This window comes from Corvus hawaiiensis, chromosome 9 (assembly GCF_020740725.1).
Source record: "Corvus hawaiiensis isolate bCorHaw1 chromosome 9, bCorHaw1.pri.cur, whole genome shotgun sequence".
NCBI lineage: Eukaryota > Metazoa > Chordata > Aves > Passeriformes > Corvidae > Corvus > Corvus hawaiiensis.
In genome coordinates this window covers 711,718-735,990 of record NC_063221.1, presented here as the reverse complement: position 1 = coordinate 735,990, position 24,273 = coordinate 711,718, and the positions used below count along the sequence as shown (strand labels likewise).

At 55.4% G+C, this 24,273-nt stretch overlaps 1 protein-coding gene across 3 annotated transcripts; it reads right to left on the bottom strand.

Moving 5' to 3' along the window:
* Positions 1 to 177: 177 nt before the first annotated feature.
* LOC125330276 (ADAMTS-like protein 2) lies at positions 178 to 20,671 on the bottom strand. 3 transcript variants are annotated; one of them, XM_048313246.1, is made up of 18 exons: positions 20,520 to 20,671; positions 13,936 to 14,078; positions 11,746 to 11,821; positions 11,135 to 11,237; positions 10,315 to 10,460; positions 9,951 to 10,074; positions 8,635 to 8,715; positions 8,138 to 8,313; positions 7,444 to 7,870; positions 6,425 to 6,845; positions 5,538 to 5,644; positions 5,227 to 5,353; positions 4,729 to 4,942; positions 3,978 to 4,133; positions 3,453 to 3,623; positions 1,651 to 1,827; positions 832 to 976; positions 178 to 716 (listed from the first exon to the last, which is right to left on the bottom strand). In XM_048313246.1, the coding sequence occupies exons 1-18, from the start codon at positions 20,616 to 20,618 to the stop codon at positions 598 to 600; spliced, it is 3,012 nt and encodes a 1,003-aa protein (XP_048169203.1). In that variant the 5' UTR covers positions 20,619 to 20,671; the 3' UTR covers positions 178 to 597. The 3 variants fall into 3 exon arrangements, with proteins under 3 accessions (XP_048169203.1, XP_048169204.1, XP_048169205.1); XM_048313247.1 differs by having other exon boundaries at positions 178 to 713; XM_048313248.1 differs by lacking the exons at positions 178 to 716; positions 832 to 976; positions 1,651 to 1,827 and having other exon boundaries at positions 3,495 to 3,616.
* Positions 20,672 to 24,273: the final 3,602 nt, after the last annotated feature.

Sequence of the window (24,273 nt, the reverse complement as noted above, 5' to 3'; positions counted from 1 at the left end):
CAGGAATGGTTTCTGTTCTTTTGGCAGGCAACACCGAAAGGGCTTTATCCAGTGCTGCCTGGAAGCTCTACTGGTGCAAGCATTTTTTCTCCCCACCCTTCCTGCTCCTGCTTTTGCTCCTCTTGTGTCCCCTGCTCCTCCCTTGGCTCTGGCCTAGGCACACGCATCCCATATCCACAGTTTTGTAGTTTATCTCTTTATTGTGACACAATTTTTCGGTGTGTTTTGGCAGTTGCCCTTGCTGTAGGAAACCTGCAGGGCAGAGCAGAGGGGTGCTGCTGTCCCTGCCCTGCCGTGGGCTGGCCTCGGTGCCCCACCGCCTCCAGCCAGCACCCTCAGAGACGGTGACAGCAGGGACAGGCTCTCCCAACTCACTCCTCAGTAGCTTTCTAGGCACTGGTGGTTTGTCTTGTGTAAAACCCTCTTGGTGGAGAGGGAACAGTGATGACTAAGTCATAGGAATCCTTCCTCGCTGAGCAGGCTGCTCCACAGGGACTGGCTCCACAGCCAAGCCAGGTGGGGTGGCTTCAAGTGGAAAGTCTGGCTCGAGGGGGCTGCTGCCCTTGAACTGGGAAGGGAAGTACGGCCTGGCAGTGCTCAGGGTGCCTTGAGCCGACAGGACCAGCAGCAGGCCTTCCTGTAGTACCAGTGAGAGCACAGCTTCACCTTCAGCACCAGCACGCAGTTGGCCGTCGCTTTGTCTTCACAGGCGTCTTCTGGGGAGCAGCAGCACACACAGGAGGGGTTAAAAAGGAGATGTGCTTCCCCAGCATGGACATGGACACGAGCAAAGCCGAGGGCTCCCCCACCTCCCTGCCCTCCCAGACGTACCTGGTGCCTCTGTGGGGCACGGCTGGAGCTGGCACGTCTGCCTGGCCTCTGGTTTGGCAGAGGGGTCACAGCCCTGAGCCAGCGCTTCCCCCTGGTAGCACTTCACCTCCCGCAGTTGCACGCCAGCACCACACGTCTTGCTGCACTGTCGGGGTCGAGAAACAGGAAAGAGAGCATGAGAGGCATTTTCTGTTTTGCTCAAGCTCCCGAGTTCTTTGCTCTACTGAGGTCTCCCGATCCCTACTTTGGAGACTGTTCATGAGGAGGTTGGGGTCAAATACCACACTGATCTCAAACTCACTCTCCTGGTTTTTTGCCGGAGGAAAGCATCCCTGAGTTGGAGTTGGGACAGAGCAAGGGAGAGTTTGCTTTTCATCTCTTTATTGCAGCTCAGAACTATTTTTGTTTGGAGCGTTGATGCTGTGACAGAAAACTGAGAAAATGGCTGCTGAAAGCCAGACCCAGCTCCTCTGTCTTCCCATTCCCTAAACGCTCACCAGTTACCATCAAAGGAAGGGGGGAAAGACAAAACATGGACTCCTGGCCGAGGAGGAGACACGGCTGCATCCCGCATGCCTGGAGTGTGGCGCATGCTCTTGCTTGAGGCAATAATCCCCATGCTCCAAGATTTTCTCCAGCCTGCATGTGCCAGCCTCTCAACCTGCTGCCTGTTCTGCAGAGGAGCAGAGCTCAGGGTCCCATCCAGACTCAGCAAATCCTTGGCAGAGCAGGCTGCCAGAGAGCCTCAGCGCGGGTCCTGCGCCACCAACCAGGGCTCCGAGGCCTCCCCTGCCCCTTCCCCGCCACCCCCAGCCCTACCTGGGACCAGGAGGTGGTGAACCACGTTGAACACGGCCTCCTGAAGCAGGCAGCTTGTTGCTCAGGTTTCGGGGAGGCCTGGCAGCGCTTCTCGGGGTACTCCCTGTACAGCCCGTTCTCCAGCCCCGCACACAGCACCAGCCGGGTCCTCATCCCTCGCCCGCAGCTGGCGTCGCACTGGGGGGGAACAGAGCAGCCTGGTGACAAACGGTGCTCAGCCTCAGGTAAGAGGGCATTCTGCTCAGAAGGAAGGCTTGATGCCTGCGCTAACACCAGTCCAGCAGAGGGAAGTGCTGCCCAGGCCACAGGGGCAGGGACAGATGCTGGTAATTAGTGTTCAGCTGAGTTCACCTTGGCTGGCCTCAAGAGCAGCTACCACAGGGCACCAGGAGCAGCCAAGGCAAGACTACAGGAGGCTGTTTCTGTCTTATTTTATGTGTATCTATGTTCTGAAAAACCACATAGCATATGCGTGTAGCAATCCAGATCTTGGTGCGCTGCCAAGCCTTGTGTGGGCCCAAGGGGACCAAAGTGGTGCAGTGCAGGTGATGTGCACAGACAAGCGCTGCTGAGCCCAGAGCTATGCAGGCTTAGCTGGGAGGGCTTTCTGCCTCGGGTCACCACCAGGAGAAGCAGCAGGAGGCAGGATCTGCTCCCTGATGCCCATGGAGGCAGTTGCCAGTTTGAGATTTCACTGCTTGGAGTCCTTTTTCACCACAGCAGGGGGGGCCAGCACAACTGGCTCGCATCTGCCCTTAGTCATGCTGAGAACTCAGAGCTCATCAGCTGAGAGAACATGGCAAAGAAGCTGGCATGGGCAAAGGTGGGGAGCTCAGCTGGTCTTTCAAGAGCTCTGAGGAGTTTCATAGCTGGATGACAGCTGAAAACGGCACTTCAGGACTATGTGTGACCCACACGGAGGTGTGGAGGGTTACAGAACTGCCAGGTTTAACCAGCCTGTGCTTGTTACTGGTGCTGGAGGAGACTCAGCTGAATGCAGTCAGCAGCTGTAAAGGGAGCACAGTGAGAACAGAGGCATAGCCATGACTGAAGGGAAGAGGGCTTGGCTGCTTCTCTTATTTCCTAGAAACCTTCTTCCTTGGTGCTATATGAATCCCTGTTTTGCTCAAGACTTCAAAGGAAAAGCCCAAGCCTTGCAACTGACTCAACGTGTTTCTTTGAATACTCTGGGATTTGGATCAGCTTGTATGGGGAAGCCCGAAGTCTTTAGGCCTTGAGCAACAGAAAGAGAGTAAAGAGATGTGCAGAGACTGATTGTTGGGTGGAACAGAGCACCTGGGCCACGTTCCCTGGCCTGGAATCCCTGAAGCAAGCACACAGTTATGGTCTGGATGTGACTTTCAGCACAAGGATCTGAGCTCTGCTTCAGGTTTGCCCCCAGCTGTTACTTATCAGAGATGAAGCTGGTTTTGTTGACTTTCTCTTTAGTGGTGGGAAACTCATGTCCTGTCTGGGGGTGAGCGAACAGGGCTCTGCTGAGGTGTCTGCAGCTGCCAGGTGGGAGAGCAGTTTCCTTAGGGCATTGCTGCCCTCCGGTGGAGCTCCCTGAGAAGGCAGCAAATCCCACAAACTTCGGGGTGTTCTAGGGGGTACGGCAGGGACAAGCTGGGATATTCACTACTCCTTCTCTTTCTCAAAGCAGCTGGCGCAAGAATACAGATCCATGTCTGGAGGTCACAGTGTACAACTGTGCTTTGCCGAGGGAACCAAGCTCCCACTACATCCTGGGGGATATGGGATGGAAAGGAGGTCTGAGGACACAGGGCTGGGCTTGGCTTTACCTGGTCCCACTCCTGCTCCACCCAGTGTGCAGGGCAGTTCTTGTCTCCACACGGGTGGACAGCCAGCGGCTTGGTGGCCGGGTCACACTGCGAGCTGGAGATCACCTTGCCCTCCAGGTTGCGACACGCGATGAAGCGGCTCATGCGCCCCTCGCCACACGAACCTGAGCACTTGGAGAGCAAAAAGCGTTTAGACACATCAGACAGCAGGGATTTGGAGAGGTCGGCTTGGTGGTGCCAGGAGAGCCGAGCCCAGAGTGCAGCCCTCACACAGGGACTGTGGCACTGGACCCCAAGGGGCTTCCATTCTCCAGGTGCCGTGAGCTTCCCACATTATCGAATGGAGCTCAGCTCACAGTTAGCCAAAACTTACAGCAAGGAGAGGCAAAACCAGAGGTTATTTTAGCTTCTTTAGCTTGGCCTCTGCCAGAAGAGAGCCGAAAGTGAGCTGCAGCACGGCTGCCCAGCTGCTCCCACCCTCCAGCCCCGCGCTGGTGCCCAGGGCGCAGCAGTGCCCGCACTCACGGGGCCCCAGTCGGAGGCGGTCCAGCGGCGGTCGCAGGGGGGGCCCGTGCACGGCTGCTCGCTGCTGGGCTTGCGGGACTCGTCGCACAGGGCAGCCTCCACGGAGCAGCGCACCTCCCGCTTCATCGTCCCCGGCGAGCCGCACCGTGCCGAGCACTGCAAGGGCCACACGGAGTCAGCCCCGGGGCTCGGGGCCAGGCAACAAGGGTGGGGAAGCAGCTGTGCCACCTCCCGCTTTCCTCCCGCTGCTCCAGGAGAGAGGGGAAGCGCCCCAGCAGGGACAGAAAAAGGTGTGTCCGTCTCTTTCTTTGCTGCTCATTACTCTGGCACCTAAAGCTCCAGCGCATCGGTGTGCTGATGCCCAAAGTGCTGCTCAAAGTCACTGGGCCGCACACCAAGCAGGCTATGGGAAGTCAGTCAAAGGGACTGCAATGGGCTTTTAGTTTTTCTGTATCTCCACGGTACTGTCTCCCAACTGGCCCTCAGTTTGGATCCTCTAGAAGAGGAAGCTTCTTGCTGGCAGGGCTTTCACTTGGTCACTGTTCTGCTTGAGAAATGACCTTAGGAAAAATGTTTTGCAATGACCCTTGTCTGCTGAGCAGTGCCAGAACAGGGGAGCTGCAGATAAAGGCACTCCTTGTCTCCCCAGGGTGCAGCTGGCCAGCAGCTTCCTCAGCACCCAACATCTGCCAGCCCCTTCCTCCAGGCCCCACCCCAGCCCTGGCTGCCCAGCTCTGGGAGCAAAGCCTACCTCGGACCACTCGGAGAGCTCCCACTGGGGCCCGCAGGCCTTGTTCTTGCAGGCTTTCCTCTCCATGGGCCTGGCCAGCCCCGCTGCCTCACAGAGGTCGTCGTAGACGGAGCTGTCGAAGCCCGGCGCCAGCATCTTCCAGCAGCGCACGGTGCGGTACTGGGAGCCCTCGCCGCAGGTCCGGGAGCACTCGCTCCACCGGCTGGTCTCCCACCTCCACGAGCAGAGAGAGCACAAAGGAGCACCCAGGTGAGGGGGACAAGGGGCACAGGGTGGCAGGGCTGTGTCTGTGTAAATGCGGGGCTGGCCTTGAAACCAGCTTTGCCCTTCGCAGGCAATTTAGGTCCCAAATTCTTTCCCTCTTTCTGCTTACAAGGCGACACAAGGACTTCTAAGTTTAAGAGTACCTTTCATCCCACATATGGCTGTATGCCTTGAGCAGAAAATGATCCTTAGGAAGGTATCTCCCCGTGGACAGCTGATGTCACTTCCACTCACCTGGGCTGGCAGTCTCTCCCTGTGCAGAACTCGTGAGTAGGTTCTGGTCGGGTCAGGGCATCGCAGTAGGATTCATCCACTTCCACTCCGTCATAGCGCACACACATCGCGTAGGAGGTGCTGATACCTGCTGGGCCAGCAGCACCCTCAGCCATGCTCCATCAGACCCAACAGCCTCCTCCCACCACCAGAAAATAACCAGAGTGCTCACTGCATCTGAAACTCTCCCCATCATGTAAAAAATACCAGGATTCCCTCCCTCAACGGCCCAAAAGGACCTCATGTGATCAGTCACCTGAAGCCAAACCTACCTGAAGTGCAGGTGGAGCTGCAGGGGGCGTAAGCTGAGACTTTCCACCGGTACATGTCAGCCAAGCTGATGTCATCGTGGCCCACGGGGCTCACATCGAACTCATTGCTGTGGGAAAAGGAGGTGGCGTGAGCTAAAAAGGAAAAAAATCACCGCGAACATGAAATACAGGGAAATTCCTCCTTGCTGTCTTTGAAGATGGGAAGAAAGCCAGGGTTTCTGCTTTCCATTTCCCCCACCCTGGGCAAGGCAGACCACTGATGAACAGAGAGTGTAAAGCCTTGGTGCACCTCCCGAATTCAACTAGCAAGGAGGAAGCATCGTTCACAGGGAGTCTTGTGTATATCACCGTTTGCCAACCACGTGGGTGCCCTCAGCCTCAGCTCGTACCTCACCCTGAGGCATGATTTGGGTTGGAAAGGGAAGCTCAAGCAAGGTCCCTCTCATATCATATAATGTGGTGGGGAGAGTTCATATGTGGCTTGCCAGAAATATTTAAAAGCTGGTCCTCAGTCTCCTGCCAAATGTTTGCAGAAGCTTCAGAAGCTTATGTGCCCACAGGCACGGGACAGGAGGGGCGTGACATGATGGTAAATGTGTACATGTGACATGCTGTGGACCCCTGGCCCTCTTCACAACCACACCAGCGTTGGCCCCACGGGTCCTTCAGCACCCATTTAACTGGATCCTGAAATACGTTCCAGGAGCTCCGTGTCAGGCCAGTTGCAACAGTCTTTGGAGGAAGTGCCTACAGCAGCTGCCATGGACAGGCACTGGCGCGTGGGGCCATCAAGGACAGCAGGGAGGCTCCCAGAGGACTGGCTCGGCCCTCCCTCCCTCCCTCCCCAGCCAACCATGCTCTGCTTTGCCCAGGAAATCAGGTGCCACCTTTCCGTGCCAGGGGCTCGCAGAGGCTCTGCCTGGCTGCTGTCCGCGGTCGGGCTGGCCCCTGGCAGAGGGCTCTCCACAGATGCCATCGTGCTGGAGTTGGCTGCTTGCCCCTGACTCCCAGCAAACGCCTCCACCTTCAAGTCCTCCAGCGAGTTCTTGCGAGCCAGGGCTTTGTGGAGGCCCTGTGGCCAGCGGGCAGCTGCCCCGGCCCAGAGGCCGGCCGTGGAGTTCCTGGGGGCCAGCCTGGCTGCCAGGGGCTGCAGCTCCCTGCAGAAGGCAGCGTTGTGAGGGTCTCGGTGACAGAGGCGCCTGAAGAGACGGAGCCTGGAGGATGTTACACGGCCGTGCTCCGACAGCTCGGGCCTCCTCATGCTGTAGGGCACAGCCGTGCTGATGGAGATTTGGTTGAACCTGAGCGCTGGAAGAAAAACACAGGAATGCTTTAACTGTACTGGATGGCTTGTGCTTCAGCATGCGGCATTTGACAAGGAAAAAACATTCAGTGTTCAGCTTAAAAAGTCATAAATTTCTACCTGGGAGCATCAACAGGCTTTAATTACCCTGACCAACCCCTCACTCTGTCTGCCCACTGCCCTGGAGCCCCATTTAAGCTCCAGCCTGGGCCTTCAGTCCCGGGCTGCACAACGTTGCAGGTGTACTTTGTTCCTGAATTGGTGTTTGGCTCTCCCAGATGGACCTCAGATGTGACTTGTCCCCTTGCTGTCCCCTGATGATCGCTGGGCTGTTGCTAGGCCCTGCTGCTGTCACTGCCCTGCCTGCCAAGCTCAGGCACCAAGTGAGTGCCCTGCCTCACCCAGATTGTGGCCACTCTCTCCCAGCCTCCCCTTCCCTCACAGAGCTGCTGGCCCTTGCTGCTCCCTGTCTCCACCCCACTATTAACCATCCTTCCCTCCTGCCCACCCCGACGCTAAAGACACCTTAGATTTCAAGAAGACCACCATGGAATGTCTGCTTTCAGTCAATAAAATGGGAGAAGGAAGAACAAAGCAACCAACCCAACCCTGTTTCTCCACCAACTGCTGCTGTTTCCTCCTCCTCTTCCTCTCCTGCTGTGTTTGCATGGTACATGTGTCTGATCTGAAAGTCATACTTCTCCTTCTCTTCACTTTGTTCCCAGCCCCAGTCCCGGGTCTGACTGGTAGAGTTGGTCTGGAAGAAGTGCGGGGGACCAAAGTCTAAATCTTCTCGCCCTTCTCTTAGAGGAAGCTGTTCACTGGTGTCATCTGGTGACAGGGAGAGCCACGTGGCGTTGAAGTCCTGGGCAGCTCTGGAGTTGGCTGGAATGGGATGGTTCTGGCTGGTCTCTGGTAGCTGGTGATAGAGAGGCCTGGCGAGAGCAGGGGCTGCCGTTCGGAGAGGCGGCATCCGTGGGACGGTGTAGTCGTAAGTTATGTGAGGCATTTTCCCATTAAAGTTATAGTACTGCAGGAAACGGGGAAAGAAAACAAAACCACTTTTACTTTGAGGGTATGAATTTCCCAAAATCCTTTTCTAGCCACATCCATTTGGTGGTGGTTGTTAAGAGAAGACAGCATCCTCATAAATCCAAAGGGAAAGCCGCCCCCCACCACCTGTCTGGCTTCCTCAGCCCACCAGCACATGCAGGTCTGGCTTGGGAACCAGGTTATATTCCTGTTATCTGAGGGAGACAGGCAAGCCAGGAAACCCTAAAACTGGCTCCTCACATACCATGGCATTCAGAGACTGGTTAGTGGGCCCCTGAGCTATGATATACTCCAGCCCATCTGAGTTCAGGCTCGAGGGCCGCCGGTACTTGAAGATGGTGCCAGCTACCCTGAAGTTCTGAGGGTTGTCAATGGCCGAGTTGCCGTTGAAGAAGAAATGCCCGGATTCATCTGCCAGTGCTTCAGAGAGAGAGAAAACAGACAAGTGGGACATTCTGCAGAACTCTGGCACTGAGGAGAGCAAAGAGGCCACGGACGAGAGAAGCCCAGCAGAAACAGAACCCCAGGCCCTGCCCATAGCGAACTGGGGTTCCCAACGTCTCTCCTGCCACTGGAGATGTGGCAGCCTTGGTTTTTGGAGAGGTGAAGCACCCATGTGCTACCCTGGAGGAAATGCTCTCAGCAGCTCTCTCACAGCATAGGTGGGAGTGCACAGAGCCTCCTCCCGCCTCCCGGGCAGCTGAACCGGGGTCTCCACACCCACCCAGCTCCTCTGCTCACCCAGGATGTTTTCTGTCTTCCTGCGCTCAATGATGAGGATGTCCGTGGCACCAGGAGGGATGTTGGTGATGAACACATAGCCTGAGGAACAGAACAGAGCGTGAGGAGACCCCGAGGACAGAATAAAAAGGTCTGGGTGGGAAAAGCAGCTCATGGGACAAGTGTGTTTGTAGGGAAGCAGCGCTGCCCTTCAGGAGCAGGGTGCCAAGGACCTAAATGCATGTTGCACCAGTCTGTGAGCTCTCATCCCAGACCTCTGAAATCCTATTACAGATCACCATTACGGATGTCAGTCTGAGCACTGCTGGGTTTGGAGTCGGGAAGGAGCTGCACAATTAAACAGTCTGGCTTTGGGGGTGTGGATGAATGTGCTTTCACACTCTTTCTGGCAAGAGCACAGAAAAAAGGCTTAGTAGTGATCAGGGCTGATGCTGAACAGAGGGTGGAAAAAGACCATAGGTCCCCTCAGCTCCTGACTCCCATGGAATTTGTCTCAGGAGTAACATAAAAATTGACCTTTAAAGGGAGAGGAAATAAGAGGCTCTTAAAGTTGCGTGGTTTGGCAGTTTGTCTTTCCTGCTGGAAACGCGGGTCCTGTCTGCTCCGTAAGATCTTATGAGGGCTGGAATGGGAGGCCAGAACAGTACCCACACTGGTACAGGGGGTAGCACCATTACCCCTGCCCTGGAAAGGGGCCTGAGTGCTTTTCTAGTCCCGTGCTTGCAGGGAGTGAGGCAAACTAGTAAAACAACAACCGTGTGAAATGTTGTTCCAAAACATCCTCAAACCACAGTTAATTAATTCTGATGAGCATACCACAGCGCATTCCTCCCAGGGCTGGAGGACTGGGCCATCAGGCTGCAGCCTGGTTTCAGAGGGGACTGTCCCTCAGCCACAGGACTGGGGAAAGCAGGAGATGGAGTGCAGGCTGAAACAAATGCTGTGACCCTCATCATAGCTTAGGTTTCAAATGAACACGTAGCACAAAGGAAAGAAGATTCATTGGTCTCTTCACATTGTCTGAGGTGGGCAAGATGCCAAAATCAATAGGAACAAATAGATCCCCAGTTGCTTCCTATTGTAAAGAGGTGAAGGGAAACCTTACCAGCCTAATACAGAGCACATCAAACCAATCTCCTCTGATGATTAAGTGAGAAGGGCAAAACACAGGCATTTAAGTAGGGGTGGTGGCACTCCTCAACTCTTTCCACCGAGCAGCTGGGAAAGCTCCTACCCACGTTGAAGCCAGTCCCCCTCCATGCCAGCTGGTGGTAAGAAGTAGCAGGTGAAGTCTCCAGACTGGTAGCAGGGAGTACCTATCTGTGAGATTGCCTTTCGGAAGCTGCCCGAGACACGGTGGCAAGTGCTGCCGTCCCCTCCACACACCCTGCATCTGTCCATGGTCCGGGGCGAGTACAGGCTCCCATCGCACCCCACTGGCTGCAAAGGACAAAACAAGAGAGGGTTTCCTGGGGCCAGCTTATCTCCACGGGGCAGGGTCTTTCCCAGGAAATGCTGTTGTGCTCTTCTGGGGAGGTTCTGGGGAGTTGTAAGGAATGAATCCAATGCCAGGCCTCTGTTTCAGTTCCCTGCTGGGACCCCTTGGCTTTGCGGTGACCAGGAGATCCACCCATGCAATTACAATCCCAGATTCTCCACTGCTTCCTCCCAGAGCCTCACCTCACACTTCCCATTGATGCAGACCCCCTGGTAGGTCCTGTCCTTGCAGGAGGTACCATCCTGTGCTCGGGCCATCAGCTGCCTCTCTCCACTCCGGGTGGTGCACTGGAGGTCACACGGCTTGTTGGAGATACTGGTGTAGTCATCTGCAGGGACAGAGGCAGAGGGTCACCAGGCAGGTCAAGGTGCCCAGAGATGGGCAGTGAGGAAGGGGACCTTCCCCTCATCCCTGCTGATGGTTTGATGTCACCTTGGATGTTCCTGCTACTCGCAAGGACACCCCAAGGCCGCAGATCTTACAGGAGTGAAGGGGTCCCGGTGTGAGGCTGTGCTGGGGACCGTGCCAAGCAGAAACACTTCTTGCTGGCAAACCCTCTTCCTTGCCATGCCCTTGTAGTGCCACCGCTGCGCCAGACATGGGAATGTGCATCAGCAGATCCCAGGCCACACATAAATGCACAAGTGCAAAAAAAGGGCTGTCAGAGGGGCACTGACTGTGCGGGGCTGTGGCCAGCTATGCCCCATTCACCTGAGCAGCTGGAGGTGCAGATGTTCCAAGTCCCCTTGGCAGCTACTGGAAAAATAAGTGAGTCCAGAAACAGGGTGATATCTTAGGCGAACTCAGTCTGGGCCTCAAGGGGCAAGTGGACACCCATGTGAAGTCGCTGTGCAGGAAATGGATGAGCATCCCGCTCAGACCAACCCAGGGCAGCCGGGAGCATCCATCCCTCGTCCCCTAGGACTTGACTTTCCTGTGCCCAAGAAGATCCCGTGGGTGTTTCCTGGCCCTCACCCCTTGTGTGAAGCTGTGAAAACCCACCTGGATAGAGGGGCATCCAGTGGTAGTAGTGCTTCCCAAAGGCTTTGGCATTGAAACTGGAGCACTGCTGCTGTTTGAAGCTTGCTGTGTTGGCTGGGCAGGGCTATGGAGGGAATAAATGCAATCAAAAAGCTCCCTATCTCACAGCATTGTTGTGACAGCTGCTTGTCCCTGCTACACCTTTTCAGGATGAAAATGCCCTGTCCACCCTGGAAGGAATTGGTGATGGACTTGGAAGTCCCCTCACAGCGGCAGAAAGGCCAGGCCTTCATTGCCAAGGGCCTCTCAAACAGCTGCATTTAACAGCCCTGCAGAAACTCCTTCCAGCAATGGGAAGAGCATACTGGAAAAACCTCATCCCTCCCCTCACCCCACAACAAATGTGCTTTGGCATTCTTTTGCCCCATCTCCCAGTCCCAAGGAATAGAGCCCATCTCCCACATCCTCAAAGGCACACCGCCCACCACCCCAGGGGCGGATAATATCCCTTGTCTCCATCCTCTGAGGGACCAGTCCCACCCTGAGCACTGGTGATTTTGCAGCTCCAAGTGGGACCCCCTGAGTCCCACACCCCCCAGTGAGGACCAGTCAGGACTGGAAGTGGTTCTCACCTTCTGCTGGCACAGTTGGTAGTGCTTGGCCTGACCAACACACATGGTGCTGTTTGTTCCCTGGGGCATCTGGAGCCTGCAAGGCAGAAATTTCCAGACGTGAGCTGGAGGTCTGTGAAGTACCCAAGTACTGAGGATGACACAGGAGTCACAGGAGAAACAAGACAGGTGTTTCATCAGAGCAGAGCTTTCTAGACTGGCCAACATCTCCTCTGAAGCACTTCTCCAGTGCTTTTAGGTGGGCTCTGATTCTAGGCTGTTCTTGTTTTGCGGTAGGTTGAGCAGACATGGAGCAACTGCAGTGTTGCCAACCCTGTGTCCCTTCAGCCCTGAGCTCCAAAAGGGCTGACGTGACCAAAAGACGACAGAACCTGATGGTCCATCACCCCCATGGATGGGCCCAGGATTTGCAGGGACTGCGGGAGTGGATTTCAGAAGCCACTGTGCAATAGGCAGAGAGATGGTGCCGTCAGGGGGACTGGCCACCCCAACAGATTTTCAGGGAAGGCTTGGCACAGGTGATGGACCAAAACCACAGGAATTTCTCAACACTTGAAGCTTTCACTCTGGCCAGTGTGAGTTATCCAGGAGATCCTGGACTGATGCAAAGACAGAAAAAATTCTTGAAAGCCATGAAGACATATGGAGAATGGCTGAGACCACAGGCTAAGGCAATGCAGTAATGATCTGAAAAATAATTCAGGCAATGTGTAAAGATCTGCAGCAGTGGTAACAGCACTGGGAACTGAGGATACAGGGAACACCATAAGCACATTCAGGCTGGACTGGCTGCAGGTGCTGCAGCTGTCCCTCCAGAGCAATGCTTTACATGGCACAGGCAGAGCCTAAATTTGCAGTAAGACTTCAAAAGTGCCATGCCCTTCAGAAGCAGAGGCTTCTTGCAGACTCAGGAAGAAATTGTTTTGTGGCCGTACCTGGCTCACACTTAAGCCATTGACCTTAAAGCTGCAGAAACCTTTGGGCTGGGTTCATGATGGGATTTCTCTTTTTTTAATTCAGATTTGATCCCTGGACTAAAACACCACAGCACAGCACACCCTTCCCTCCCCAGCCATGGAGTCAAGGACAGAGCTGGCACCAAGTGGAGAGAAAAATCTCTCTTGTGGAAGCAGGCAAAGGGCAGAAGGGCTGCTCTGGCCGTGGGGGTGTGGGACAGCCCAGGCTCCCTCCCCGTGCTGTTCCCCGCTGCTTTCCCAGGGTGCTGGAGCAGAGGAGCAGCAGCAGAGACATCCAGGGAGGCCGCATCCAGAGGGAAGGTCCTGCAGCACAGCCGGACCTTCCCCGTGCTCACACGAAAGACATTTTGTGCTGCAGGAAGGAGGGCAGGTCGGGGCCCTGGTCTGGGCGTGCTCTGCTCAGGAGTGCAGTCACGCAGAAGGGAAAGCTCGTGGTGCTGCAGGACGCCGCTCTCATTAACAGCCCAGCAGCCTGGAGCAGCAGGTTACAGAGCTGCTGCAGGAGGAGGAGGAGGAGGAGGAAGGGGAATTGGTGGCAAGGTAGAGAGAGGACAGCAGGAGTTCAGGCAGCTGCAGCTCCCCTGCTCTCCCACTCCCACAAACCCAACCCCACTGATACCGGGACTGCAGCAGCTGTAGGGGACAAATACAGATGCTGTCAGGTGACAGCCAGACAAATGACAGAGGGGAAAATGCTTGCCAGCTCTGCAGGGAATAAAGAGGGGAAATTGCTGAGATGTGGCTGAGCTGGCTGCTGCCAGGAGTAAATCAAGTCCCCATAAGGTGTCTGGCAATTTGTGCCCACATCCTTGGCGTAGGAACTGGGCTGGGTTGGTCAGAGCAGCCGTGGCAATGAGGGCTTGTGAGGGAAAGGGGAAGACGAACAGAGCCAGCCTTCTCCAGCCCACAAGCCCCTCATCTTCAGGACTCCAAGAGAGGACCCACCCCATGCTCCCCATCAGATAAGGCAAGCTGAGTGGGTGACGTGTTCAGGGAACCTGCCACCTGCCCCACTGCAGCCTGCTTCTCCTGCCACCCTTCCCCACCACTGCGCACAGACTACAGCTGCCTTCCTTCCCCAGAGGCCACGGATGAGGGAATGGCCCACCCTGCAAACCCAGGAGGTTCAGCCCCAAAACACAGGTCTGGGGCACCCCGTTTCCCTTGCGCCACTTGAGAGCCGGCCACGGGCCCAGCCTGGGACACAACTCACCTCTGCTGCAAGCAGTGCCTCTCCCGGGACATCACACCCCCTCCGCAGGACCGGGAGCAGGTGGACCAGGAGCTCCACTCTCCCCACCACTTGGTGACCTCTTCATCCCAGGCGCCAGCTCCATCTGCTGCCTCACTACTGTCCTGACAGAAACAGAGCATGGTTAGCTGGAGAACCTGGCTCCTCACCACCAAAGGCAGCTGTCCTGGCACCTGGATGCCTCCTGAGCAGCCAGCAGTGGGACAAACGTGCCAGGATATGAGTCCTGTGGGGCCACGCCAGGACCACACGTCTCAAAATTAAAACTTCCCTCTGAGACTGAGCTCTGCACGGGAAGCAGGATGCCTTGGGATCACAGGGTACAGAGAAGGGCTGTTGGGCTGGTCATGTGTGGCAGTACCAGCAGCTGCAGCCTGGCCCCTCAGCATCCCTCCCAGCCCGGGTGAGGCAGAGCAGCAGAGCACAGCTCACGCCTGGCTCAGGAGAGAAGAGGAAGAGCTGCAGTTCCTGGCCATGCAGGGAAGCTGGGAGCACGCAGGTGTCGCTCCTTGGAGCTGCATTTCCGGGAATAACCTTCCCTTTGTGACTGAAGCAGCTCAGATCCAGGCACTTCATCCCCCAACCCTCACAAAGGTCATTTTCAAGAGGGCTTCAGAACCAGAGCCTCTCCCCACACACCCCACTATGCCCAGAGAAGGAATGCTCCCTCTCCCAGCACACCTTGCTGGGGCTCAGCCTTTAAATTTGGCAAACCTGAGTTCCTCTGGCCCCAGCACGGTCCTTGCAGCAGGCTGCTGTTGGCTGTGCCTCCACACTTCCCAGCAGGTAAGCAATTCTCTGGTTTAGTTGGGTTTTTTTTCCTGGCAATATTTTCCTGCTTAGTGTCTCATGGTCTAAAAGCTCCCAGGGACTTTGGCAAACTCGCCTGTGCAAGAACTAATCTGCTGTTTACTGAAGCACAGCTGTGAGCAGGGTAGAATGCAGCCATGAGTTTAACACAGGACAGTGACTGGAAGGGATTTCTCCCGCGAAATGCCAAGTGTTTAAATATTAAAGGACGAAAATTAATACTCAGTGTGTGTGTGAGGTGTGCTGTGTTAAAGCAAGGGCTCAGGGAAATGGTATCCGTGCTACTGCTAGCAAAACACGCTGGGTTTAGTGGCTGATGGTCCTGCTGTAAACAACCCTCTGCAAAGCAGAACGGATGGGTGTGAGAGAAAGCTCAGCAGGGTTTGCTCATCACTAAATGTGCTCTGCTCACTATTTGGGCTGACTGTCTCTTGGCTTGATGCTCTTTCATGGTGTAATAAAGCCAAAGTGCTCTTCATTTTGTGGTGTAATTCCTGCCTGAGAACTTGTGTTTCCTCAGCTCCTGCCAACAGACCAGCCTCTGGGCAGAGGAGATGCAGCTGGTTTATGCAAATGTTTTTAAGTTGTAACTTAAATGGCTGAAATGTGCATAGTGCCTCTTCTTGATGGCCAGAGCACGTTGGAAGAAACCTGCTCTGCTGCAAAAAAAGCACCTTGCTACCTGAGGCTTTGCTCTCTAGTCATTGCAACAGCTGATTTCAAAAACAACATGACAAAATACTCCTTGTTGTACTTCAGTGCTCTGGCTGGAGCTGACTTGCCTGACAGGGACCAAATGGTGTGGCCAGCAGCTGAGTTGCTCATTAGGAACACGAAATTAAAAGAAACAGACATGTTTTCAAAAATACCTTTTTCTGTTCTTCCAAACGACCATCTCAACCAATTTCCTATGAAAATTTTTGTCTCACTGTATATTATCAGACTGTAAATGGAAATTCTGACTATGCAGCTTCCACATTTACAAAGGAAACAAACCAAAAGTCTCTCATTGTAAGGTATTTTCGGCTAAAATCTTTCCCTGGCCACTCCTACGCTTCTTTGTGATAAACATTTCAAGGCTGGGGTGGAAGAGCTCTTCACAGCTGTCAGGAAGGAGAATTCCAGTGATTTATCTGGTGTCTGAGCGGAGAGCTCAGCACAAAACTGATTCTCCCACAGCTGAGGGAAAAACCAAAGCTGGTGTCTTACCCCTTCCCTGAGTCCACGAGGCACACGGACTGCCAGGACGAAAGGCGTGTGGGCCAAAAGCTGCAATATTTGCACAGCTTTTCCCCAAATGGCAATAAAAATCTGTGTAGCTGTAACCTACAAGGTAGTCCTGCCCTGAGGACCTTGTGACCCAGACAGGTGAGATGGGGCAGGAAGCAGGTGAGGTGAAATAGTCTGTTCTGCTGATCTCCCCCGGATACGAAGCAGGGCTTGTGTGTTCGGAGCGGTGCAAAGCTGCAGGCTCCTCTTCGGGGTTCCTGCTCTTGGGGTGTCCTGCCTGCATGCAAGGGGATCGGGCATGTGGGGCACGGTTGAGGTGTGGGGAAGATCAGCATCCCTGCCTTTGAGAGCTTCTTTCTCACCGACAGAATAGGGTACATCTCTGCACTGCAGCTCACTGACAGGAGCCCAGACGAAGATTTATTGAAAGATGCTACTCAGGGAGACTCGTCCTTTTAATAGAATGTGTTCCCCATATCCGTAATCCCTGTTCCTGCTTCCTCTCTGTGCTGGAGGAATCAATCACTTTTTAATTAGATTGATTTGGCTCTCAGGTTTTCCATGACTGAGCTCCCTTGCCAGACCTTCCCTAGGAGCATTTCTTTTCTTGTGTAAGCAAGGACAATGCTGAGCTGTCCCCTTGGCCCTTATGGCATGGCTGCATCTGAGTCCTAGGCCTGGACTAGGAGCGGGAACTTCAGGTACTTAAGAGCTGGGGCAGCTGGTTCCAATCTGTGCTGAATTTATTGTATTGTCAGAAAGAAATCTGCCTTGACCATGACACACAAATGGTTCTTGTTTTTAATTGAAGATATATGCATTTTCCAAAAGTCCAGATAATAAATTAAGGACTGTGGGACAGACTCCAGATTAGATTAACTCCTAACTTCAGTTTCCCAAGCTTCTCACCAAATCCCAAGAGTGGATTCCGGACAAATGAATCCCCTCCCCACCTACTCCTCACAGAGGGAGCAATCAAAGGGGCTGGATTTTGAACTCTTTTGCACTGTCCTGGTTATGGGAGATGCTGGAGCTGCTCCAATCTGCACTCTGCTGCAGAATCATGGAAAAGGAGCAGGCTAGGAACACCAGAGCACAGGAGATGCACGTGGGTCCAGCCTTTATAAGGCTGGCTCTGCCTAAAGGAGGTAAGAGGGCCAGGTATGACTCCTTAGGTGATGAGAATTTCCATCCCTAGGAAAGACAGACCATATTCCAGTTCAGCCAGGTGCTCTCCACAAGAATTTCCCCCAAGGTGCTTGTGGTTTGGCACCTGATGGTTACAGAGCTGCAGCTCTTCCTCTCTGAGGCTCACCAAGGGATTTCTGTGCCTCCACACCTGCGCTGGAGGCCGGAGGAGCTGAGGGCTGCCCTTGCTGGGGGAGCAGAGCTTGGAACCCCAACTGGCAGGGAACCTTCCCAGGATAAAATGCCCGTCTCCAGATTTGCCAGTGTCAAGGAAACATCACTCTCCGAGCCAGTGTTACTGAAAGCTCTGTCTGCCCAAGCGAAGGCCCAGCAGCTGCTTCCCCTCTCCCCCCTGCCAAACAAAGGCTGCCACAAGCAAAATGCTTCAGCCCTGCACAGAAGGGTGGGCCTGGCCTGACATCCTATCGGATTTCCAGGCGGCCCTTCTGAAGAGTTGAAAGGGATAAAATAAATTCTCCGCAGACTCTCTGTCATGCTCTGGACCAGCTCGGAGCTACGCTGGGTTTCCCAGAAACCTGGGAATAACTGCAATTACCATGTCGGTGGCCCAGGCTCCTGTGTTGCTTATTGTTGTGCCTAATCTTGAGATTCATTAGAGCCTGGCTCCTGGAAAAAAGCTGTCTGGGAAGAGAGACCACAAACATGCCTCCTTAATAGAGGAGCTGGGGGGAAGGCTCTCGCTGCAGCCTTGAGGGCTGGCCCACCACTGAAGGGCACAGTAGCTGTCATAAAATGTTCTGCTCAGCCCTGTCTCAATGCATAAGACAACTCGAAACAGCAGCTGAAAATGAAATAAATTCTTCCCAGACCTTTTCCGAGGCCGTTAACTGCATGCCCTCTACCAGAAATTTCCACGATCCCTTCACTTAAGGGCTTCTCTCTACAGCAAACCACACTACTTACTGAAGTACTAAGCAGCTTCAGATGTCTGAATGCCTGGAATGAATGGCAGATTATTATCTGGGAATGAATGACCGTGTTCAATGCCCCTGGTTCGGGTTCCCGTCTCATTCTCTGACTAAAGCTGTGGTGATACACTCTACCACAGCCCTGAGAAAAAACAATAGCAGTTGCAGTTATGCCCTGATGTTTTACAAAAGAAGTGGTGTTTGCATAAAGCTATTTCTCATCCTGTCATTGTTTTACACTATTTGGGTAGACTAGATAGTTTGTGTGAGAGATTCAATACTGGAAGCAGACACAAATTTTCCCTAGAAAAGCTGAAACAAGCTATCTGAGTTTTTTGTAGGGGAAGGTACCTTGAGGTAAAACAAGCAATGCAGAATAATTTTTAAGGGATCAGGAGGAACAGTAATCTGTGGGAAAATGGAGGCTTGTTAAAGATGTGAAATTGCAGCAGATAAGTAACAGAAATCTGGATGTATAATGAGGCACAGATGAAAAGCAAATTAGAAAACCAGTGAAGAGAGGCCAGCGGAGAACTACCAAGTTCTGCTCGTGATCCTGCCATGACAGAAAGGTCACAGGGAAGTGCTGCATGTCATTACAAAATACCTGGTCCGAGTCAGTTAGGTCATTCCCTGCCAGCGGGATAACACACTTATCCTGGGGCAAGCCCGTAGAAAGGATGGAAAACCGGGAAGGGGGAGAAGGGAGTAACAGGCAGTGCGCATGAGAGATGTCTATCGTCGGGTATTTCAGAGGCACTGAATGCAGTTAGGAAGGAAGTCAGTCAGGAAGTTGCTTGCCCACACTGTGGACTGAGGTTTTCTGACACTCTTTGTGAAAAGTTTTATATGGAAAACGGGAGGGCAGGAAGAAGCACAGGTTAATTCCCCAGTGAACATTTTGTGCGCTGCCTTGCACCAGAGATCAACAACAATCAGTGCCAGCAACCAGGACAACTCGCACCACATCATCTGTGGTCAGATTGCTCTGTGGGGCTCTCCTGGAGCAAGGGAACCTCCAGGGCAGAGCTGGACACAGAACTTGGTGTGTGTTTGTCCTGGGGAGCCCTCCTCCCACCCGGGGATGCCCTTGTCTTAGGTGTTGTGCAAACACAGCTGCTGGGGGCAGGGAGAACACGAGCAGCCAAGGTTTGTGCACACGTGTTGATGGAGGACTCCATCCAGGTCGGTCCCAAATGAAGGGCTTCACATCTGTTTAGCTTGACCTGGCTTGCTCTGCCTGAAGCTTCTGACTTAGCTCTGCAGCTCAGGGGTAAACAGAACAGGCAGCAGATGTGCAGGAAGGTAAAAACAAAGTGGAAATGAGACACTTCAGCTTTAAAATTAAGACAAACCCCTGAACAGGAGATGCTGCTGCTCCTCAGACCTGAGTTATCCCCAGTACAGTTGCAGTGTCTGGTCTTCTCTGTGCCTAAAATGGCCCATGTGAGATTGCTTTATCCCGGCCTTGAGTCTGGGGGAGGGAAACGCAACCCAAAACCCTCTTCCTTTAGCAGAGCAGAATTCCTTAGGCAGCAAAGAAATCCGGCCGGGCTCCCCTCGAGGAAACAGGAGCGCCGAGGCACAATGCAGGCAGTGACCCGTGCAGGCAGGGGCACCGCCGGCGCCCCGCGAAGACGGGATTCCTGCCGGGATTCCTGCCGGGATTCCTGCCGGCCCTGCCACGGGAACGGGAACGGGGACGATTCGCCCCGGCTGGGGCTCGGGAAGGAGACGGGACAGGCACAGGGGTTTCGGCGCTGCTGTGAAACAAGTGCCACAGGAGGAGGGCCAGGCTGAGGGGTCCTTTGTGGAGGAGAGCGGAGATGAGGGGAGCGCGGGGCTCTGACGCCCGGACGCGCACCCCATGGTTAGTGCGGAAAGCAGCTGCCTAAAGCCACGCTCGGGGCGGCGGGAGGGACCGGGAAGGGGGAATCTGTTTGTTTCCAGCCCTAAACTTGAGCCAAGCTTCTGCTAGGGACGCATGTGGAGGGATGAACGCGGTGGGCAGCTTCGGGCGAACCCCCAGCCAGTGAAAGGCGCTGCGCCTCCGTGGTCCTTCTGGTGATGCTGGGACCCTCTTCCTGCATCCTCACACCCCCATCAGCCTTTTGTTAGTGCCAGGCACGGCGAGCGGGCACAGCCTGGTCCTCGGGGTCAGCTTGGGGGAGAGGCGACGAAAGCCCCTCCGCAAGCAGCGCACGAGCGAGGGAGGGAAGCGCGGGGATCCCGGAGCACGGGAACCTGAAACCTGCGGGGAAGGGCGAGGGGCCGCGGGTCGGACCCCGCTCCGTGCCTGCCCCGCCGCGGCTCCCCGAGGGGAGGGAAGAAGGGAAGGAAGCAGGAGGGGGGGAGGGCGCGGGGGGAGGCTCGGCGGCCGCCGCTTACCTTATCGCCCTTATCGCCCTTATCGCCGAGGGGGGCGGCGGCGCAATGGAGGAGGAGGAGGAGGAGGAGGAGGCGGAGGCGGCGGGGAGCGGCGGCCATGCCGCGCTGCTGCTGCCGCTGCCGCGGAGGAGGAGGCGGCTCGGGCCCACCAGCGGCGGCGGCGGGCGCGGCGGGGCCCGCGGAGCGCGGCCGGCATGGCTGGGGGAGTTAATGACTTTACAACCTGCCGGGCGGCGGGCGGCGACCCGCGGAGCGGCCGCTCGGCGGGGGAGGGACGGAGGGATGGGATGGGATGGGATGGGATGGGATGGGATGGGATAGGATGGGATGGGATGGGATGGGATGGGATGGGATGGGATGGGATGGGATGGGGGCCGGGCGCTCCGCGGGCCCCGCCGCGCCCCGCCTGCCCCTCGCACCGCCCTGCTGCCGCCGCGCCCGGGGCTCGCAGCTCTCTCGCCGCTCCGTGCGACTCCTCCCGAGCCCCCGCAGAGGCCCCGGCACCGAGAGGTCCCTGCGGAGCCACCCGCGCTCCCGAGCGGAGCCCTCCGGTCGTCTCCCCCCCGCACAAAACCCTTTTGCTGCCCGATTCCTCCTTCCTGCCCTCTGTAGGCAAGCTCTGCTTCTCAGGGCATCCCTCTGCCCGGGCTGGAGCCGCTGGGTCAGAGCACAGCACCCCCCAGGAAAAGAGGGAGCTGCTCTTGCTGGGGTGGTGGTTGAATCACAGAATCCTAGGATGATTTGGGTTGGAAGGTACTTTAAAGATCATTTAGTTCCAACTCCCGGACACCTTCCACTATCCCAGGCTGCTCCAAGCTCCGTCCAACCTGGCCTTGAACACTTCCAGGGCTGGGACAGCCAAAATTTCCCTGGGCACCCTGTGCCAGGGCCTCAGCACCCTCACAGGGGAGAATTCCTTCCCGACACCCCATCTAACCCCGCCTCTGGCAGTTCACGCCATTCCCCCTTGTCCTGTCACTCCGTGCCCTTAACAAAACATCCCTCTCCAGCTCTCTCGGAGCCCCTTTAGGCGCTGGAGGAGGCTCTAAGGTCTCTTGCTCCTCCTTTCTGGGTTGCCCCTTGCTGTGCTGGTGGCCAGCAGGCAGCTTTTGGCAAGATGCTGCCCGTAGCCATGCTGGCACAGCTCGGCCCTCCGGGAGCTGCCCGCTGCGATCCACGGACACCGGCTGTGCAGAAACGGCGTCCGGTGTCCCCGGCCCGGGGCGGGCAGCCGGGCAGCAGCGGCTCCTGCCTGCCAGATGTGCTGGAACCGGTGTGGGGAGCGGACCCTTGTCCTCATCGCTCCCTCACCGAGGGTTTCAGCCTTAAGGTGGAGGAAGGGGAGAGGAAGGACAGGGATGTCAGCAAGGGGGGACGACTGAGGACTCCTGATCAAAGCTGTTCGCTGGCAGGGAGGGGCAAGGGGAGGAGAGGGCGATCTGCTTCTGACCCAGCTGGAGAAAATGAGGCTGAGAAGCACTGACAAAGAACACGGCTGTGCCTGCAAAAGCAGGGAGGGGAGAAAAGCTTCAGTCGACTCCTGGCTGTCCTGCCCTGCTGCAGCCCCGGGTAATGTTGCTGCGGAGCCAGCTCCGGCCTCGCAGGTAAACCAAGCTGGGGGGAGGCACGGAGATGGGGGAGAGGCTGTGCCGAAGAAGAAAAGGGGGGCTGGCTGGCTCCAGCTGAGCGAGTTTCAGTGCATCTGATCTTCTTCAGCCCCTCTCAAAAGCAGTGTCCGAGCAGGAGCCCTGGCAGGCAGAAGCAGGCGGTGCAGCACAGAGGATTTGGAGAGGGGGATCTGCATGTGAGGCTCCGAGGGAGCGTGACGGGGCAAATCCAGGTGGCCTCCGATGCTCTCCCCTCCAGGGCCCCTCTGTGCTCCCTCTCTCCTGACCCTTCTTGCTAGTCCTGCTTTCATCCCCTTTCATCACTCCTGAGCCTCCTGTGCTCACAGGGGTGACACAAGAGCAGTGTGGAACGCAGAAAGACAGCATTTAAAATGCTGCTTGTCATTTCACATCCTGAGTTTAGGCAGCGTGGTTGTTTCCTCAAGGTGTCGAGGAGGTTTTGAATACTCTCAGTCAGCATGGGAACAAGGATAAGGGAGATAAAGGTTCCCTTGCAGCCTTGAGACACCCTCACAGTAACCAGTGTATGGGAAGGTTTGATAGTATTGCTCAACTGATTCATGCATTTTAAATCTTGTTAACAAAGCCACCACAGCTTACTCCCAGTCTCCTAATAATTTCCAATCTACTTCTCCCAATTATTTTTTTTCCCCCTACTGTCTTTATTCAGACCATAAAGTAAAGCTGCCACTTTCTGACTGGGCCAGCTGGTTCTGCTGTGGGATCTGTTACGTGTGCGTAGACTGAGCCCGGCACGTGCAGCAGCCCTTTGTGGTTTTGCATTCAGCTCTACCATTACAGGGGGCTTTTCCTCAGTTGCTTCCCAGTTCCATGTGTCCTGTTAACAGAAAGCAGGTCTGTGCTGCCACCAGGCAAAGTTTAAAGGGCTCACCAGGTTGAGGATCTCCCCTGCACTAGCACCCACGGTTTCATCCCAACATTCTCTCCATAGCCAGTGCTTTCCATTGTAGGATGCCCGTCCTGTTCTCGGACACGAGGGACTGATTCACACTCATCCCCTGCCCTCTGGAAGTTGCCTGGGATTATTTCAACCTCTTGTTTCATTGAATTTGGTTCCATCAGCCAATAGTTTCTCAAAAAATCTTCCAAACACAGTCAGGAAGGGAATCACAGTGTATTGCCTCTGGAAAGGAGGAGCGGTGTTTGTGGCTGCTGTTGCATCAGGTCCTGCAGGGCTGGAGAACACCATCCTCAGACGTGACCCGAAGGGATTTATTCTGCTCACAACTCATTTGTCACAGCTGCCTTCTCATGGGGAAAGTCTTGGGATCATAATTATACTGGTTGAGAGTTTAGAAAAACGCATGTGAGACTGGCCTGGTGGGGAGAGGTCTGTAGACACCTCTTTATTTCTCTGTGTGTGTTCCTTCTGCTGACCAGCCTGCTGGAGGGAGCCTGGTGCTTGTCCCTGAACAGATGCCCCTCCTGGCCCTGGGAGCAGAAACAGTTGGACTTTTCCCTCCCTGGGAGGAGGAACCTGTGTGGTCCAGGCACTCTGCAGGCACAAGCTCTGCCCAGGGCTGTGGCTGATCCTTCTTTCTCCTGCTCTGAGCAGCCCTAAGGGTTCAGCTCTGCTAACGCAGAGAACAGGGGCTTCCTTCAGCTCAAGCTGTCACTGTGGGAAGAGGCCAGGTCTGCTCCTCCGTGGACATTGCCACGTGCTGGTTTTTGTTTCCCAGAGGTGTCTGAGCGGTCCCTGGGCTGCTGGGGCAGAGGCTGGAGCAGACCTGGACTGTGTGCTGTGGGGAGGCGGTTTCCATCCCACTCTCCTGATGCCTCTGCTCCGGCTCCGAGAGGATCCTCAGCTCTGGAGTGCCCTCCCGAGGGATCAGCAGAGCCTCTCCTCAGCCTCAGCACAACTGCACAGCCCAGCTACAGCAGCGAGAGGCCAGCGGGATGCCTGCCACGGCTCAGCCCCCTCCCTCTGTGGGGAGCACACTTTTAAGCTGCATTCTTTGAGCCTTTTCATCGCAGGCTCTCGGATCCACATCCCACAGGGTGAGGCCGAGCTCCTTTGTGTGGTTCATTGTACGGCTGCTTCCCCTGCAGTTTCGAAGGTGGGAAATGAAAACAGATTCGAGCTCCCAATATCTGCAAATCTCAAT

Excerpts from the sequence above, each read along its gene's own strand:
- LOC125330276 (XM_048313246.1), bottom strand. The coding sequence starts at position 20,618 with ATGGCCGCCGCTCCCCGCCGCCTCCGCCTCCTCCTCCTCCTCCTCCTC. Across the intron at positions 5,354-5,537 it reads CAGCTCCACCTGCACTTCAG|GTATCAGCACCTCCTACGCG; the intron begins GTAGGTTTGGCT and ends CTGGCCCAGCAG. Across the intron at positions 977-1,650 it reads TCACCACCTCCTGGTCCCAG|TGCAGCAAGACGTGTGGTGC; the intron begins GTAGGGCTGGGG and ends CGACCCCGACAG.